Below are 18,895 nucleotides of genomic sequence, written 5' to 3' on the forward strand. Positions count from 1 at the left end.
AGTCTTATCTTAACAAGATGGCTGTTAACTTGTAAAAACAGCCATGAACTAGTTTTTGTGCTGTATGATAAGCAAGTAAAGGTCTACCTTCAAGATAATTCATGATGTCATCATTACATTAATAGTATTAAGATTTTACATCTGTAATGATGCATTTGTTCAATTTCCTCTGTATTTACTTTCACAGTTTCTGTAAGGAGGGGCTGCATGCAAATTTTCCTCCATTTTTACAGCAGCCTAGATACAGAACTCTGATTGAGACTGATTTTGAAAGAGTGGTTACTTGCTACTCTTCTGGCACAATTAATCATTTTTTTCTTGCCTTTCATTTCAGAGGTGTGAACTACCTTCAGAGTTGTTGATAACGGTACCTTGTTCTCTCATTAAAAACAAATTACGAGGCACTATATAGCTGAAATACTGTTAGGCATATAGATAGCAAATTAACACAGACATGCAGTTTAAATTTACATTAATACAGCCTTACCTGAAGCATAATCCCTTTGTGGCAGACTTGGCGGTGGCTTTTTTTTAAGGCTGTAAATTATAATTATTACATTTATGATCTCATAAGTAACATTCGCTAGAAAGGAGTATTAGCCAGACATAAAAAAGCTGATAACTAAAGATACCTGCAGCTAAAGAAATACAGATTACCATCACAGATGCTTAGCAAATAGCTGTAGAAGAATGCTTTCAAAGGCTAGAAACTGATAAAATAATAAAATAGAATCTGAGAATTTGATATATTTTTTTCACTAAGAACATATGTTGAAAGGACAGCTTCCTTGCTCACCCCACGTCTTCTTCATTTCCAGAAAGAGACAAGATAGGGGGCAGAAATAAATCATGATCTATCAGAAGATGAAAATCTGTTCAGGTTCACAGAGGCTTTATTAAGACTATGGCATAAGAAAGTGGTGTAGCACTCTCTATTTTTAGAATGAAATAATTTTGCATGCACTTTATTTTATGGTTAATATTTAAATGCATACCAGGTCTCTCAATGAAAGATTCTACTTTTTATTATTTTATGATGTTATGTCCCTTTCTTGGTAAAAACTGTTACAATGGCATCACATACCAAGTGAATCAAAAGATGATGGATTGGATTTGTAGAAATGCTGAAAGGATCTTTTTGGCTATACAGGTAGGTTCATAAGTATGTGCACATATATATATCTAGCAAGCAGAAGTACACATACATGTAAACACACACACACACATATATATGTGTGTGTGTATTCATGTATACTTCTCCTTACTAACTTGCAGCTGTCCAAAGAATACATTGAATTACAGTCAGTTTAATTATTTCACTACCCTGTAATGAAAGAGAAGACCTAGGGTTTAAAGTCAAGATTAACAATGCATGTGTGGCATCACAGGCCAGACTGATGCCTCTGCAGAGGGAAAAAAACAACAACCCTTTGTTTTTAGTAGCCAAATAAAACATTAAGATAATTAATGACATTAAAATTATTCTTTGAAGTAACTTTTGAACATTGTCTGACAGCTTCTTTGTAGCACTGATGAGATCTCACCATGGACCTGAAGCTTTGGCTACTAAACTGATGACTTCACTCATTCTTCAGTCAGGTCCCAACAAATTCATTTGCAAAAATAAGCAAATAATTTAAAAAACCCCACATCCCCAAAGAATTTAATTTTAATTTTTTTTAATATATTTTTTTATCTCTGAGCAATAGTGTTTGCAAATGTTGCTTTACCACAAGAATTTGACACTCAATATTTAGGTCCTATTTAGGCTTGCTGCCTAGGTATCATTGTTCAGGTACCACTTTTACTCAGAGTGGTGGCAGGCTGGCACTACCACATCACCTTACAAATTTTCCTGTCTGTTTTGAGAAATACTTTGGCTACTTCTGGGTTGAATTAATGGAATTCTGTTGCTCAGACAGTCACCAAAAACACCCCATGCATGAATCAATGAATAAATGGTGCGGGCATTGCTAAAACTAAAAAAAAACAACTCCCCAAACCAAACAAAAACCAAACCAGGAAGATTATTTTAGCAATGTTAGCCTGCTTTGTTCACGGCTAACAACACTAATGATGGATAGTTGTCTCCTAGTTTTAACTTCCTGAAGCATAATATAACTTAGTGTACAAACAGTAAATTAAAAAGCATTCTCAACAGCTCTGCTCTGGTCTTCTGTCCAGGTTAGCACAGCCATGTTAGAAAGAAAATCCCAGGGCCACTGCCAGGGCTCATCTCAAGTCTTAGGAAGGGCAGACCAAGATCTCTTGATGCATTTTACAATACATCTGCCATGAGTTGTTTGGAGACTTGGGAAATAGTGGAACTGAGGCAACAGTGAGAGGCTGTCTGGGTCATGGTATGAAGTACATGGCTTAAGCAATATCACACATTTCTAAGCTGCTAAACAGAAATCTTCCACACTTGGTACCAGGCCCTGGAAATCCTGGCAGTGGCCCTGGCAGAAAATGTAAATACGTTATAACGAAAGCACACGAGGTAAGAACAGAGGTCTGTGTCTAAGCAGCCTATCATGCCATGGTGCAGCTAGGGAATAGCATACCGATCCCAAGTATCTTTCCCAGTTTTGCAAATTAAGGCCACTTGTTCATTTTGGAACCTGAATATCAATAGAAGAAAAGAAATAATGTTTCTGTCACAGAGCTGAAACAGTTCACGGCCACATCTACATTTGCTAGAATCTTTTCAAATATGTTATTTATTCTGAAATTCAAATCCACTTAAAAAGAAGTTTTCACAATGCTGGTATAATTTTCTGAGTGCCAGAACTGGAATCTAGGCTCTTTTGAAGTCAGCTGGAGCTCCACTTTACAGGAGCCAGAGCTCTACCCAATGTGCAAACCACACCACAAGCTCAAAAGACACAACCCTACACCAAGGTGTGGTTCCCCAGCTGCTGCAGACTCTGACCTCATTGTCCACACAGATCCTTGCAGAATGGCAATTGACTCTGCCCTGCTCCCTGAAGTTAATGAGAAGGGACTGGAAGAATCAAAAGCCATCCAACTGACCATGCATATTTAAATGTATTTAACTCCAGTACATATATTGGAGCTTCAACAAATAACCAGGTAGCACTTGAGACATTTCATATAATGGGTTATAGATGCTTCTCACATAAGAATAGAATACAGGGTACAGAAATTCAGAACAACTTTTAAGAGAATAAATTACTGCATTTTAAAGCAATGTATTACAAAATTTCCCCCTATAATATGCTGAGTTTGACCCAACAAAACACTTAGGCATGTACTTAACTTTTCTGACATATATGGTCCTGTAGGAGCTGCAAATATTAATTACTTGGAATTTGTAGCACATTTTTGTTTTCCTGCATTAAATGAAGAATTTTAAAATAAACTGCAGCAGAGGTCTGGGTGTTTTGCTCTAGCAACACTTGTTTTTACAAGCTACACCCAGAAAAACAACCAAACATACATATTAGTAGACCTGTACACATAGCACTTAAATTTTCCCACAGGTTCATTTCCCTACTAGTGTTTCTACTCAGTCCCCCAGCATTTAAGACATGCCTGAAAACTCCTTGTTTTCAAAAGTCCTGATGCAAAAAATAAACTTTTCCTGAACTGTGTATTCCTAGTGGAAGAATTTGCCATACATTTGGAATTATGCAGCAATTGTACGAGATAAAATTAAACTGAAAGGGATTTTAAAAAAAAATTATTATGACTTTTCCACACATGTTCTTACAATGTGCTATGGCAGTTATAGTAATAAAAATCCTGACACTCAAAACATTCTATTCAGCTACACAGTAATTTTCATGTTTCTTCAGCATAACAGTTAAAATTAGGCATTATACTTTTTCCTGTTTTATTTTTCTAATTGTGGTACAGCTTGAATTTAGTACATTCTCTCACTGTTTGTTTCATAAAATATTGCTTTTCCCTCTGCCAAGGGTTTGATCGTGAATGCCTTTTACTTGTAGCTATGCAGGTTGAAGAGATATTTAGTGACACAACTATTTTTCTGCCTGAAGTTACTGCCTAAATTATAAATGGTATAGAAAAATGGACCACACAAATCTGAAGCAAAGACTTACCCAACTAAAAAGATGGGTAAAGCATCTTTGTTGCATTTTCCAGGTCACATGGCAAATGTTCAAGAAATGGAAACATTTGGATAGTGTGCAGTCAGAAACACAAAAAAAAGTGCATGATTTCTGATGGCTTTGTGAAGGATGTGATACTATAACAAGGAGAATAAACTGAACTTCTTGTTTCTTATCTAACACAGTAGGTCAACACATACAAAACTTCAGGTGAAGTCCTGACTTTGTTGTATATGCAGTGTGACTTTCAACGCCCAACTTCAGTGGAGCCAGGATTCCACTGAACAAAGCCTAAAGGCTTAAAGCTTATGATGTACAGATGAGTGCTCTGTCTTTACAGCGTGTTCCAAGCACAGGCAACCATTCTACATCCTGAAACCTATGATTGCTCTGCTTCCCTGCTCTGTATTACCAAGGATGCGAGTATGAAAAAAATGCCCCCAGCTCTCGTTGTTTATCCAACGCTGGCTACACTCATTGCTGCTACACCTGAGTACATAATCCTCCTTGACACTGTGATCTGCACAGCAGCTGGGACTCAGGGCTGTAAACAGCTTTGCATGTGATTAAGGGCAAGCAGGCGACAGCTCTCCTGCAGTGGCCCATATTTTTAGTGCCAGAAAACGTTGAGTCAGAATGGGGAACAAACAGGAACTTTTAAGCAATGAAAAAACAGCCTTTCTATTTCTTTCCTGTTACCAGGACTGCTCAGCCTGCTTTCCACAGACCTTTAAGACACACATGGATAGCAGATGAATTCCTCCCCACCTGCACCCCACAGATGAACTAGCCTGGAGAGCAAATGTTTTGAGATGCAAGACCTTTTACACTTCTGCATAATCAGGAGCCAATCCAGATTTTAGAAGTGTTTTAACAAATACTGCTAATAAGTCATTAGTTAGTCACTGCATTTCACGAATATTTGATAATTCTTTAAATTTGTATAGCAGAGGCTTACATCATACATCTGGGTGATAACTTTAGGCATCAGATATGCAAGTACACTATCTGAATTCTCTAAAATTATTTCTACTTATAACAGGCTTGATTTTGATTTTCTTTCCCAGCATATGGATGAATCTATGCTACACGAAGCCCATTTAAAATAAAAAATTTCCTGCTTCAGTCATGTTTAGAACCTTGACATTTAACTGAAATGGAAGTAGTGATCATCTGGATAACCATGTTTTGTTTGTTTTTACAATCAAACAAAAAGCCCCCAAAGACTGCATTGTAGGAAACACATCCAGCTCTAATTCTGTAAAGCTTAGCACCTCTTGTACATATCCTTATCAGTGCTGTCAACTCATGCTTTTATTGTAAGTCTCATTATGTGCTGGGTTCAAGACTTGAACTCTGAAGTCATGTGCAAATATTAGAAATTCTTCAATTTTTACAAACGAAATTTCTGATCTTCATAACTGCAAAAAAAGATTATTATGACTCAAATGAATCACAGTAACATCAGAAAGATAATTATGCTTTTATACCTCATGTTCTTTGTGTTCTTATAACTGGGAGAGTTGACATGTGAGCTTTGTGCTGCAGTCATATTTTGAGTTTTTATGAGTCTACTCTTTTATATATATTTATATATATATATATTTATATATATATTTATCTTGCGTGAATCAAAGAATTACAGGCAGCAATCTTTGACACTTAATGATGACCTTCCCAGCTTCTGTGGTTCATGTTAGTTCTCCCTTTTCTGTTCTTCCCCTCTTACTCTTTAGGAAAGACACAATCAGAGCAACTGATTAACAACAGAATTCACGTTCAGGCTACTATAGGAGACACTTTGTAGCCTCCTCAAATGATAAACCTTAGATGCTTCTGCTGTTTCTCTCATCTTTCCTCTCTGAGGCTTTTGAACTGAGTCCACTGGAACATTATTAATTTCAGTTAAACAACTACTGTGAAGTAGCAAGCCACCCTTTATTAAAAAGCAGCAACTGTAAGAAACCCTCTTTAACCCCTTCCACTCCAAACCCCACCAAAAGCCTTGGACAGCCTAGCAGCTCTTCCCTGTCAGCAGGTCCCAGGTGAAAATGAGTTTTTTGTAGTTGGGTGGTGAACACAGTGGTCAATGTGTTAAAAATAAAAACACACTTAAAATGCCAAGTAGTTGAAAGAGGGCCATTTAATGGGAAAATCTCCTTTTGTGCTTGCATGGAAATAAGTAAGTATAGCAAGTGACTGTGATTAACTGTGAACTGCAGCAATCTTAGAGTGAAAGAGGATGAGTAAAGGAAAAAAAATTATCTCAAAAATCCATCTGATAGATCAGGTGTTTTACCACCAGAGCCTGCTCATGGTCTGTGGGCAGAAAACACAGCTGTGGAAATGAGAGCACAAAGGAGGGCTGGGAGGCCAAGATTACCCCTCCTGCCTGGGGAACAGGAGAGCTGGGCAGTCCTGCTGCTCCCGGGAGTGTATCCCCCTCCTCTGGCAGCTCCAGCAGCTGCCCACCAACACCAGCCCTGCTGGGGCTGGAGCTGAGCCAGCCTGGCTCTCCAGAGCTCCTGCACAGCCAGAGCAGGCAGGGCCCTACTGCTGCTGCCAGCAGCTGACTGATGCCTTCGGACACACCGGGAATTGGCTGTTTCCCTTGGAGGGAGACATCATGGTCCCTCTTTAAAAACAAATTAAAACAATGCTTCCACGTGTCTTTTATGTACAAGAGCTGTATTTCTAGAATTTAACATGGTTGTCCTGGAAACACTGCAGACAGGCATTGTAATTAACTTCTAAAAGTATTTAATACTTTTGTTGCCAATGACCCATGCAAAGAAAGACATCTGAATGAGAAAATCGCATCCAAATGGAATTTCAATGCAAATGAGCTGTTGCATTAAGAAAAGTGTGCTAAATAGCTAATTGCTTTAAATAGATGTTTGTCTGGAAACACTGAATAGTGTATTCATTTGACAAGGATGCAAAATTACTGGAATTTCTTTCTGTGTATAAATACATATGAATATTTTATAATACTTTGACACACGTGACAAAATCTGCATGTTGTTCAATATATCTTACTAGAATAAGGGTGTTAGGTAATGCTGGATTTTGTTTTATAAGACTGAAACACAGGAGGACTTTGCATTTTTATGGAAATTTTAAGTATGATGCCTGACCAGTTGGTTCAAGGTGGAGCTCAAATTCAACTTAATTGCAACAGGAAGCCTAAACAGTTGCCTAAGGAGAAAGGCACACGTGCAAACAACAAGCAATGACCATTCCCAGCAAACATTCCAAAAAAGGCTCTTCACTCAAATACTGGTTTTTTTTCCAAGGCCACAAACACAACCTATCATTGGACTCCAGTTCTGCAACTCCTTTATGATACTCTTAATACTGATGACAGTTCTGCAGGTTGCAGTCTGAACTGAAGCTCCTTCCGTGCACTGAAGTGCATCCCTCTGTAGTACTGAAGTACTACACACCACTCTGCTCTTAATCCAAACATCCCCACATTGATACAACTAGGGACTGGCATTGCAAACTTACTTTTTGAACTTGTTTATTATCCCACTTTCATTTTTCTTGATGTCATGCACCATCTTTTGAAGCTTCCTGTAAGATATTAAACAAAGCCAGCATTAATTTACCAAGTGGTTGAAAATTAATATAAATTAAGAAAAATATGCTCAATATATCTTTAATAAGTAGTTTAATTGCTAAATCATTTGTGCATGAAATTTTCCTTCTTTTTAAAGAGCTCTTTAGCATTATTTGTGTTATCCTTCCAAATACAATTAAATATGGTATAAACAATCAATTTAAGAGTACGTGCAACAGGAAAAAATAAATCCTTGCCTAAATTAATAGTTTAGAATATTTAAATGTTGACATTTTATCTAGAACTGACTTCAAAACTCAAGCAAGGCTATAATGATTATGCCCTCTGATTTCTGGCCATACATGGGACACTTACATATAATGTCAATAATGGACAAATAATTCACAAGCACATCTTTAACTTCTGCTGAAAATTCAAACTGATAATTTATAGCAAAATGATATAGTGTTACCTGCTAATTTAGAGAAATTAATTACTTATAGTTGTGAGAAGCAGGTGTTTCTCAAATGCTCCAAAATTTCCAATAACAATGTACTACATCTATAAAGTAGCTTGGATTATTATCTGACTAACGAGATACATTAAATCTGAGGTGAAAAGCTCAGAAGAACTTCTGCTTTTCTGTTGTATTTGTTGGGTTTTTTTTTCTTAACAGACTCAGCTTCTGGTTCTGCTTGAAACATCAGAAATAGCCATCATCTGCAGTTTGCTGTTTCTGTGCTGTGCCCCAGCTGGCACCTGGCAGTGTCTATAAATGAAAAGTAATGAGGAATGAAAAGAATGAGAGGAGATCTAAATGGTTTAGTTCTAGTTTGGGGAGAATGGTTGTAAGTGTTTGTGTTTCTTTCAAAAAGGCTTGCCAGACTTCAGTTAGGGATGGATGTCAGCATCAGTTATATTCTTTTGTTGTTTGTCAGAGATAGAACTCACCAACAAAAATCTAACTGTAGCTTTCTATCTGAATATTGCTTATTGCTCATCACTGACACTAATATCTTTACATTAGCAAAATTATTACTTTATTTTATAAAAGGTGGGCTTTTTCACATTACTGGTTTTATTCTATGTTGTCATTTGTTTGCTAAAAAAAATCTTCACACATGCATGCAAATAAGATTAAACACAAAACTGATAAGTACAAGTACATGAATTAATTTGCTTTTCATTTTCACATTTAGGTGAATTGATTAGAGCATCATGGATGTTCCATGAGTCTTGAATAAGGCTATAGTTTAAAAGATAATTTTATTACATATTTCTATTAAAAAAGGTGCATCTAAATTAGTATATCACATGCACGGGTGCTATTATGATATTTTTTTCCAAGCAGATGGACTGACATGAAAACATTCCCATTTTTTGCAGAGTCAAATTTATTACAAACCTGTGTCTCTTATTCCTTATTCTTTTTACGGAGGCATTTAGATTTCTAATTGCAGCTTTGATAAATTAGAGAGTACCTAATATGCACTAATGTGAATTTTTTCAGCTTTTCAAGTTACATAGCTCTTGTAGGAGTTGTTAAAATCCTTGTTTGTTGCCCCATGACAATTTATCTTGTCTGAAGCCTGTGAGACTAAGCAGATAACCAATGCACTAAGTGGGGAGTGTAGGAAGCCACCAAGCACAGCTGATCTCCTGTTCAAGTGGAATCCCCTTCAACCCACAGAGTTGAATGAGCTGCAAAAACCACTCTGTCCAGTTAGCTGGAGGCTGAAATTGCTAGAAGTGCCAGGCCATATAAAAGGCAACAACTGAAAAGAGCTGTCTGATTTATGATCTTAGAGAGACAGAAGAAAATATGAGAGGCAGATAGAAAAGTCTGTGGCAAGAGGGTTCTCCAAATTTTCAAGCACTCAATCCCAGGCCCAAAGGCCATTCCAGAGCGATGAGGAAAGTGAAGCACAGAAGGGCATTTATACACCTAAAGTTTTGACTGAATCTACATATCTGACTAGTACTAAAATACTTGAGATTGTACTTCAAGGGGTTTGTTGAGAGAGGAGCTCACCAGAGCAGCAGCCCCGAGAGCATCCAGGAAATGGAGGCTCCCATGGCCCAGTGCAGGCAGCCCTTGTGTCAGGTACAGAACTACAACCTCCTCCTTCACAAACCTCTGAGTCAGGACCTCATCACCAACTACTGTTTATTCTCTAGTGCTGTCTTGGGATGAGCAGAAACACTCAGGACCTCCATCAGCTAGTACTGTAAATAAAAACAATGAGTAATGCTCGTCTTACTTTGCACTGCATATAATTAAAGATAATCAAGAGGTAAAACTTAAAGTTGCTTCTTTAACTACAAGCTCCAACTCTTCATTAAACCTGCTTGGGATCTTTTTATGCAAAATCAGGTTTGCAGTCTGTGTTGCTGCTAATCTTTGAAAACACATTTTGGCAATAGATATTTTGAGATCCATTTTAATTGTACCTTGCACAGACTGGATGGGACCCTTTGATTAGGATCTCGTAGCACACAATAGATTTTCAAAGTTCTGCAGATTGTAAGTTTGGAAGTCCTGGCTGTAGGTCCTTCTAAAAAGTTTTAGGTTTCTTACAAGTACATTAGAAATTTACATGTTGGAAGGAATAAAAAAAAAAGACAGAAACCTAAACCAAAACACTTTAGCCCTGTGTTGCTATTTTTGTAGCTAAAAACTCCAGTAATTCAGAATTATCAGATCAAATGACAAAGGGGTCAGTAGCTGTGATAAGTACTTGAAGGAAGGTGGAAAGTTTTCCCATTGTATGTATCATACATCTTGAAAGAAGGATTTGTTGTGTGACAAAACACCTTGATGCACTCAAGGACTGGCAGAGCTGCCTCAAGATAAAACAAATGAAACAAACCCACCCTCTCTTTGATCCAGTCACAGCTCAGCTTATGAGGAATATGTGATGATGAAGTGAGGATGATGGGTGGACCTGGCCTGTGACACATTCCCACCTTCAAACATCACCTGGAAGCCTTTGGCTCTTTTGTCTGCACACTATCCTACAAAAGCTTTCCAAAGGTAAAATAGGTTTTAAAGAGAAAAATGAAGAAGAATAAACTGGGTAATAAGTTTTCAGCTCAGATGTGAGATGAGGTACAGAGTCCCTAGACTTGAGAAAGAGAAGTCTGTCTTACTTTCAGACAGATTTGTGTAATAGGGAATTCTTCATCATTTAGACTAGTTTTTGAGAAATTGTATTTATGGGTATTATAAATCTGTTATTGCTTTTACAAGCAATATTGATTCATTCAGGGGCCTGTATTTTCCTTCTCCTCCTCCTCACATCAGTTAGGTCTTGAACTGATGAAGCTGAATTGGTTTTAAAACAGTAAAAATAATTTAACAAATAAACATACTGTAAATCAGACAATTTGCATGACAATTGCATGTTCTTATACATTTTTGGGTATATCTGTTTCTCACTGACAGGACAGCCTGTAGTTCTGTGCCTAGAAAGTCACATTTTCTGAAGATTACAACATCCATTCACTTTATGTAAGACTGTGGGTAGGTGTAGCACTCACTTGTGGCTTAAGAAAGGAGGATCACTTTAAAAAAAAAGTTTTTCAGAGTTTTTGTTTGTTTGGGTTCTTTTTCAGGAAAATTTAAATACTTGGCATTAGAAACCTAGAATGGGATTTAGTAAGTGCAAATTTTAGACTTAAAACAAAAAATCTCAAAAAATACCCACTTGCCTCAGCTATAAGGTTTTACAGGAAAGAACCACAAAACAGAAAGCAAGGAAGATTATAATGAAATTTGGAGAATAAAAGCTAAGGTGCAAACAAAAACTCAAAGAACAGAAAACTAAAAATTTTTACAGCTACTTCTGTTAATTAAAAAAACTCCCACATTACAATATGAAACTAAAGAAAGAACAGCATGTCCAGACTCCTCCTTTATGGCTTCTCACAGCACAATTATTCCACCACCTTCTCCCCAGCTGATCTCAGCTTTGTGTTTCTGTTATCCTTCAGGTTTATAAATAGCTATGCAGATGACCAAATTAATAAAGTTACTGTTTCTGGAGAAAGAGAAGACTCCTGCTTCCTTTTGGGGGGAGAATCTACTTACCTAGAAGGGGATTTGTAAAACTACTACTTGAAATTTTGAAAAGCACGTAGCTCTTATGTTGAAATATCTCCTCAAACTGAATTAACAAACTAGAAAAGGACCACATTTCCTATGCCATGCTTCCATGAAAGCCATGCTCCTGCCATGGTCTTTGTGGAAGAACATGGACTTTGGTGAACTGGTTGTCTTGCTCAGATGTATTTTCATATTACTGGTCACTTTTGTGCCTCAAAGACAATGCAATTAAATGTTATAAAACTACCCCCTTCAACTTCACTTCTAATTCCTCAGTAGAAAGCAAAAAGAAATACCAATTACAGAAAGCATCTAATTCCTCCTTAGACCTCCTTCAGGTGCTTCAGATCCCCACATGCACACAACCTTATATCATATTCTACCTGGAACAGCAAGAGTGGGAGTCCTTTGCAAGGAAATGCCAGGTGGAAACAGCCACCTGGGTCACAGCTGGTATTGTCTATGGCTCTGATATGTGTAAAATACATAAAAATGTGTAAGAGAGATAGCAGAATCCTTGACGTGCAGTCAGATGAACTACTTCAGTAGCTACTGGTCCAAGGTAGGGCCTTACAGACCCTCATACACTCTGGGGTTTTATCCACCCCCAGCAATGGCTTTCCTGGAGGGAGAAAAGGAAGTTTGGAACTGGAGGTGGTAACCTGTGGCACCAAACCATCCATTCAAGGCACTGAGCCTTTGATCTTTATCTCAAAGCTGACAAGAAAAGTTCAAAGGGGTTTGCTTATTGGGAGAAGTCAATTACAGCTACCTATCTGAGAGGAAGAAGAAACAAGGAATTGTTCTCACCAATGTTTGGGAGATGCACAAGGGGAAATAACAATAGTTTATATTCATTTTCACAAGAGTGTTGATTTTTTAATGTCTCAGAAACATCCTGTTCTGCTCACTTTTGAATCATCCACTATTTTGCCTAAAGACAAACCTTGTAGTTAGAGCAGGTGTGTGTTTACATGGTACACACAGAGGCACAGAAAGCTAAATACTGATTGTATTTTTCATCTTCATTTGTCCTCTACGTAATCTTTACAAAAAAGCTGTCAGTTCTCCTTGTACTGGTAAGTACTAATATTACTGAGTTAATAAAATATGTAGCATGCAAAGAGATAATACATTCTTGACAGAAATCATGCCTAACCTGAAAGTAACCAGTGTAAGTACTTTGGGGTGATTGGGAGTTCTGCATATTGAAAGAACCCATTCTAGGTTTCCAATGCTAAGCACTTGAATTGGCCTGTAAACAAACAAACACTTCACGGTTTGGACACCTCTTCCTTCTTATGCAGCTTGCTCTCTCCTTTATCCCAACTGAATAACAGTGACACCATAGGGACCACAGAAAAGAATGAGGTATTACAAGATATAAGTGACTATTACATGACACTTCTTGACATAAAAAAGGTAAGCTATATTTTCTGTTCTGTAAGTGACCTGCTCTGTTTTGAGCCTTTTTTTTTTTTTTTGGTTTGCTGATCATTTTTGGACCAGCTCTCTGGATGTAAGTTAATGCATTAAAAAACAAAACAAAAAAAACCCCAACCCCCGCACAGAAACCACATTCACAAGACTGACTCCACTTTTCTGGAAGGTTTTCAAGCAACAGGAGGAAGTTCAACCCATTAGGCTACTCTAAAATACAGTTCCAATTAAAACTAAGGGAGTGCTGTACCTCCCTGAAGGATTAGTACCCTACAGCCTGGTCATTAAAGGAGAATAAGAGCAGAAATTCACAAGACTTAAGTGGCTTTTATATTTCAAGAAGAAGAGGAAGCAGAAAGGCATTGTAGGGAAATGCATAAAGACAGAATCTGGTATGGACCCAGAATATTCCCACTGACAAACACTGCTGTACTTGGGCTGAAAGTGTTCTTGCTCAAGCTACAGAAGCATTATACCCATCATAGATGAGGGGTGGCACTGACAGGGACCCAATGGAGGCTGCTCATGGATCAGTTTTGTTGGTTTTGTTCTAAAGCCAATCAAATTTTGTTAAAACTCTGGAGAAATTCCCTGGCTGGTCCCTATGTCACTTTAATGGAGCCCACGTGGGCTGCCACTGAAAGGGGAAATTCCGCTCCTCTCTGCCCTCGGTGCTTCCCCAGCTATGATGAATCATGGGAATTCCAGCTGGGAAACTAACTTCTTTTTTCTTTTGCCAATTTAGATATCAGCAGGATCAGCCCCAGCTCTGTCACATGGTCACTGGAACCCTAGTGCCAGTGAGAGGGCAGAGAGGGGCAGGGTGAGCAGGGCCTTGGGAGGCTGGAAGAAAGGGACCTGCTCTCATGGCAGCAGCTCAGCCTTATGCCAGATTCAACTGGCCGTGTAGCTACAGCTTCAGTAGCACTTTGCTGCCTCTGTGCATCTTGCAGAGATGCCTACAGCATCCATATTTTAAGATAGGAAGGAAACATTAAGACATATGGTATAGCCTCTTCTATTAATAGCTTACTTCACCCAGTTTCCTCTTGAATTAAGCCTGAAAAACATACACTCATGTTTTTCATATTATTGCCTCATAATACCTATGAGCAGATTATGTACTCATTATAATTGACATTTTACATTTATATATAAAATACATTATTTCAATTATTTTTCAAGTATTTACTGTGTAGTAATTTATGTTGAGGTCATAAACTTGTAACATTGCACATCAGGCTTTGCTTATGTCAGGAAACTAGACTTGTTCAAAATGCATATACTAACCAATTAGGATAAAGATGCTAATAGAATTTTCAAGCTTCTGTTACTCTTCAGTAATTTATTACAGCTGGCACAAACCAGACGTATTTACATTGCATCCTCTTACAGTTTACCAAAAATCTAAGATGATACCCTAGAGCCAAATGGGAAAGTACTGTCCCTTTTAGCCACTGTTTTCCATCAATTTTACAATTCTCTTGTCTGCTGAGCATATAAACTAATATGGTTTTCCAGTGGGGCTTTTTTGTAACGATTTATGATTGTCATATTTGCCTTCCAAAAGCAAAGCATCTATCACATTTTAATGTCCTGTGCAGTACGTAGATTTTGAGTGATTCTGTAAAACACAAAACTGGTTTGTTCCGCAATCAACATATCACTGGGTACCTGCAATATCATATTATGATTCAATATGTACCACTCTACACAGCTGTGTGGGGTACATTTATAAACAACTGGTAAAAAAGAGTTTTGCCACATTTGCTGGAATGTTGTTTTTTTTTTCCCATGGGCATGAAAATGAATTTATTGGGTTATTTGCTTGGCTCTTAATAATTTATTATTTTACTAAAAAAAACCTCTATGTCATTAGATCAAATCTAAATTACTTGCTTCTGCTGAGTAACTGACAATTGGAGGCCAAGGACGGTGCCACTTGTCATTGCTATGGTTGACAAATGCTCCTACTCTGGACAGTTATTTTGGCAGAACTACAGTGTCACTACAAGGCCTTATTTTATTTGGAACAGCGTGCATGTGAAGCAGTGATAGAATAAACTGTGCCAATGATTTAATAATTTTGCCAGCACAAGTAGAATGCAGCTATAGGCACTACATAAGCACAGCTGATCTTGTGAAGAGATTACACTCTTACACTGCTGTCTACCTGCAAGATTAAAGCAGGGCATCTCTTGACAGTTTCAGTACTATACTGCATAGTTTATTCCACATTGCCATATTTTTGTTTTAAACACACACAGATCACAGTCACACTTAAACATACTTTTCTATAAACAGCATAATAGGCAGGAGATTCTGTGTGAGAATAAATCCTATGTGGTGGTTTAGTTTGGGTTTTTTTGCCCCTTCAGTTTGTGGGTGGGTGCCTTTTTTTTTTTTTTGGTTTTGGTTTTTAATAAAAATTAGCGTGTTTCAGGTTTGGTTGTTTTGGTTGGTTCATTGCTTTTTTTAGCCTGGGGATTAGTCCAGGTTGGATGACATAGCTGGATAGAAGAAAAGAAGCTTTAAAGGGATTGGTAGAATGAAATGGTTGTACAGAGAGAAGGGAATAAAGAAGGACAAATACAGATGGGATTCAGGCTATGCTGTGCTGAAGCAAGGTCGGAAGGAGAAGCAAGAGGATTTGACTGGAGAAGTCACACTGAGTGAAAGAATGGATTTTTGCAGTGGTATTTGGGGAAGTTTGCACTTCCTACCTCATTTCATTCCAAAGTCCAGAGATGAGAAAGAATTTATGAACTGTTTGAGCTGACATAAAACTAGAGGAAATAGAGATTATAAAACTTTATCTTTTAATCAAAATCCTATGCTTTGTATGGCAAACAGGACCTAACAATCCTACAGAAAGAAACTTCTGTTTGTGCTCATCAGCATGGCAAATGCAGCTGGTGACCTCCCTTCCCTGTGCCCGTGAAACTCAGCTTTGAAGACTACAAATCACTGAAGTGGGATTTTGTGTGACCTTATGTTCAGCCTACACTTTGCTGGGCTAAAGCAAGGGTGTGCCACAAAAGCTGCTCTCCCCACAGAGTGGTACTCTGTGGGAAGCTGTCAGGAGACACTGGAAGCTGAGAAAGGAGGTGGCTGTGGGTGGCAATGGGTGCTGAACACCAGCAGACCTTCCCAGCTGTTATTTCTTTAGGGCAGATTAGACTTTTGCTAGAAAGAGGAGATCACCAGAGCAGAAGTGAGGCTGAGAGAATTGGGATTGTTCAACCTGGGGTGATCTTACTGCAGCCTTCAGTAACTGCAGGGGCTCTATAAGAAAGCTGGAGAGGAGCTGATTCCAGGGGTATGCAGTAACAGGACAAGGGGGAATGGCATCAAACAGAGCAGTTTGGATATTAGGAAGAAATTCTTTACTGTGAGGGTGGCGAGGCACTGGAACAGGTTGGCTTGAGAACTTGTGACTGTCCCATCCCTGGAAGTGTTCAAGGCCAGGTTGGATGGAGTTTTGAACAACCTGATCTAGTGGAAGGTTTCCCTGCCCATGGCAGGGATGGGAACAGGATGGTCCCTTTCAACCCAAACCACTGAATGATGCTATCATTTGCAAAGCCTTTCCTCTGGACTCTATGTAACTTACGAGAGGTTGAGAAGATGTTGAAGTTGGATGTGAGCTTTGATGCCTAATTCTGTCATGAGGAACATTCCATAGGTTCCTTTGAAACTCCAGTTAATTTCTTGCTGGAGTTTATTTTTGTTCTTTTGACCTGTTCAAGTTCATTGAGGCAATAAACTAAGTTAAAATTTGCCTTGAAGAAACAGATTAAGTTTCTAAGACTGTTTGCTACCACTAAGAGGAATTAGTAGAATTACTATAATAAAATATTTTCCTACAGCACAAAACTCATATTCAGATATTCCCCAAACATTTTCTCCAAAAGTAAATGCTCCCTATGGTAAAGCATCCTATACATAGGATGAAATTTGAGATAATAAATAAAATTTCAACCCCAAATGAATTATTTTTTTTCCACTATACACTTTCAAGAAGACACATTGCCAGAAGTTCCTCTGTTAAAGAAAAAAGCCTAGCAGTTACAGCCAAGCTACCAGTAGAAAATTAGTGAAGATTGTAAACACCTCCAGGTTTGATAGACAACAGACATTCAGGCCTTAAGGAAACCCCTCTTGATTTTCATAGAATTAGGATTTAAACCCTTCTGTTAAACAACGGGAACTAATACAAAATCCTGCAAAAATACCCAGTCACACTTGTTCAACCTGTGAAAAGTAAATTGCCAGTTTATTTCCACTTCCTTTTAAAGGGACATAATGCTTGGAGATAGGGATTTTAAACCTTTGTTTTTGCTGGGGGCAGAGACGGACTGCTGCAAATGAATGGAGTCATGTGAAATTAACATGAAACTGTGCTTTTGCAAAAGGCTGTTTGCAATCTGGAACTTGCTGGCTGCATGACCTCAGGCAAGTGAAAGCATGTGGCACACTTTGGTTTGTGCCATGGTTTGCCCATCACCACAGTGGTGACGATGCCTTCAAAAAGACTTTCTGCTACAACAGCAAAGCCAGCTGCGGGCAGAGGGTCACCATTAAGGTTTGTGGTCACAATTAAAAACTGCAGCAAGTCTGAAGAGATGCTCTGACACAGTCACATATAGTAGCTAGAAATTATGTAAATACCAGGAATCATAGACTTATAGTCTAGGGAAGTTAAACCACAAAAGAGTTTGCAAGGTTAGTGCAGACTTTTCTTTTGAGCTGCTAACTTCCCATTACCCATGCTGCCTACTGTCCCTGATCATGAGTGCATCTATTTTTGTATGTTTGCAGCATAACTTTTTTTCCCTGAAGTTCAGTCTGAAATCCAGGCACACTAGAGCTTGCCATGGCAGTATGGCTATTGCTCATGTATTCACTCCACTCTTTGGGAAACAATTCAAAGTATGAAATTACTTCTATGCACCACATATTAGTTTATCTCACAATAAATAACCAAGCCTTTGAATTAACTTTTCCTGACTATAAGGAAGCAGTTAGAACACACAATGTACTCTGAGGGAATATTTGTATAATACTGTGCATGCTTTATAAGAAACACTATATAGAAATTAATGCTGGAATTCCATGAAGTTTCAGCATTCCTGTCCAACAATTACTGAAGTTGGTTGAGTGGCTTAACTGCAAACAACGTACATACCACAACATGTTAGGCAGACAGACATGTAAGAACATTTATAGTTCTTATTTTTGCAATAAACTTAACAAATGGAACATGTTAAGAATTCAGATCTGATGTAAGATTTGCTAATGCAACAAAAAGCTAGGTCTGGTAGGCTCAGCTATACCCAGGGAGAATAGTTGAGCTTAGCAAAACCACATAATATCTAGTTTTTCAGGTCTATACTTAAAAAAAATCAAAAGATCCTCTCTCAGACTCAACAGTAGTGCTTTTTTAACTTTTGCTGCTACAAAGCAGAAATTTTAAGAAAGTTGTCTTTAAAAATGCAAACTATAATCACATAAATTTAAACTACGTTTGGCAGGAATGTTTCTTGGCACTGCATCTTAGCGTATGAAGAAAAGTACATTTTTGACATAACCATTTAGATCATGAAACATTCAGTACAAACTCTGAACCACTTATATGTGCTCCATGCAGACAGGTGTGGAATTAGGAAGTCAACTGCACTGTCAACAGGTCAC

General features: G+C 38.0%; 1 protein-coding gene across 6 annotated transcripts in view; it reads right to left on the minus strand.

Annotated features, from left to right (window-relative positions):
• The window catches only part of BLNK (B cell linker), an 88,829-nt gene that overhangs the window by 21,846 nt on the left and 48,088 nt on the right, over positions 1–18,895 (minus strand). For 4 of the 6 annotated variants that reach the window (XM_064430934.1, XM_064430932.1, XM_064430935.1 and 1 more), the window contains 3 exons: positions 7,605–7,670; positions 2,565–2,621; positions 488–537 (listed from right to left, as the gene is read on the minus strand). In XM_064430934.1, coding sequence (XP_064287004.1) covers positions 488–537; positions 2,565–2,621; positions 7,605–7,670 — 173 coding nt within the window. The remainder of the gene's footprint in view (positions 1–487; positions 538–2,564; positions 2,622–7,604; positions 7,671–18,895) is intronic. The other 2 variants (XM_064430933.1, XM_064430936.1) reach the window with 1 other exon arrangement.

The sequence above is a fragment of the Passer domesticus genome, chromosome 8 (assembly GCF_036417665.1).
Source record: "Passer domesticus isolate bPasDom1 chromosome 8, bPasDom1.hap1, whole genome shotgun sequence".
NCBI lineage: Eukaryota > Metazoa > Chordata > Aves > Passeriformes > Passeridae > Passer > Passer domesticus.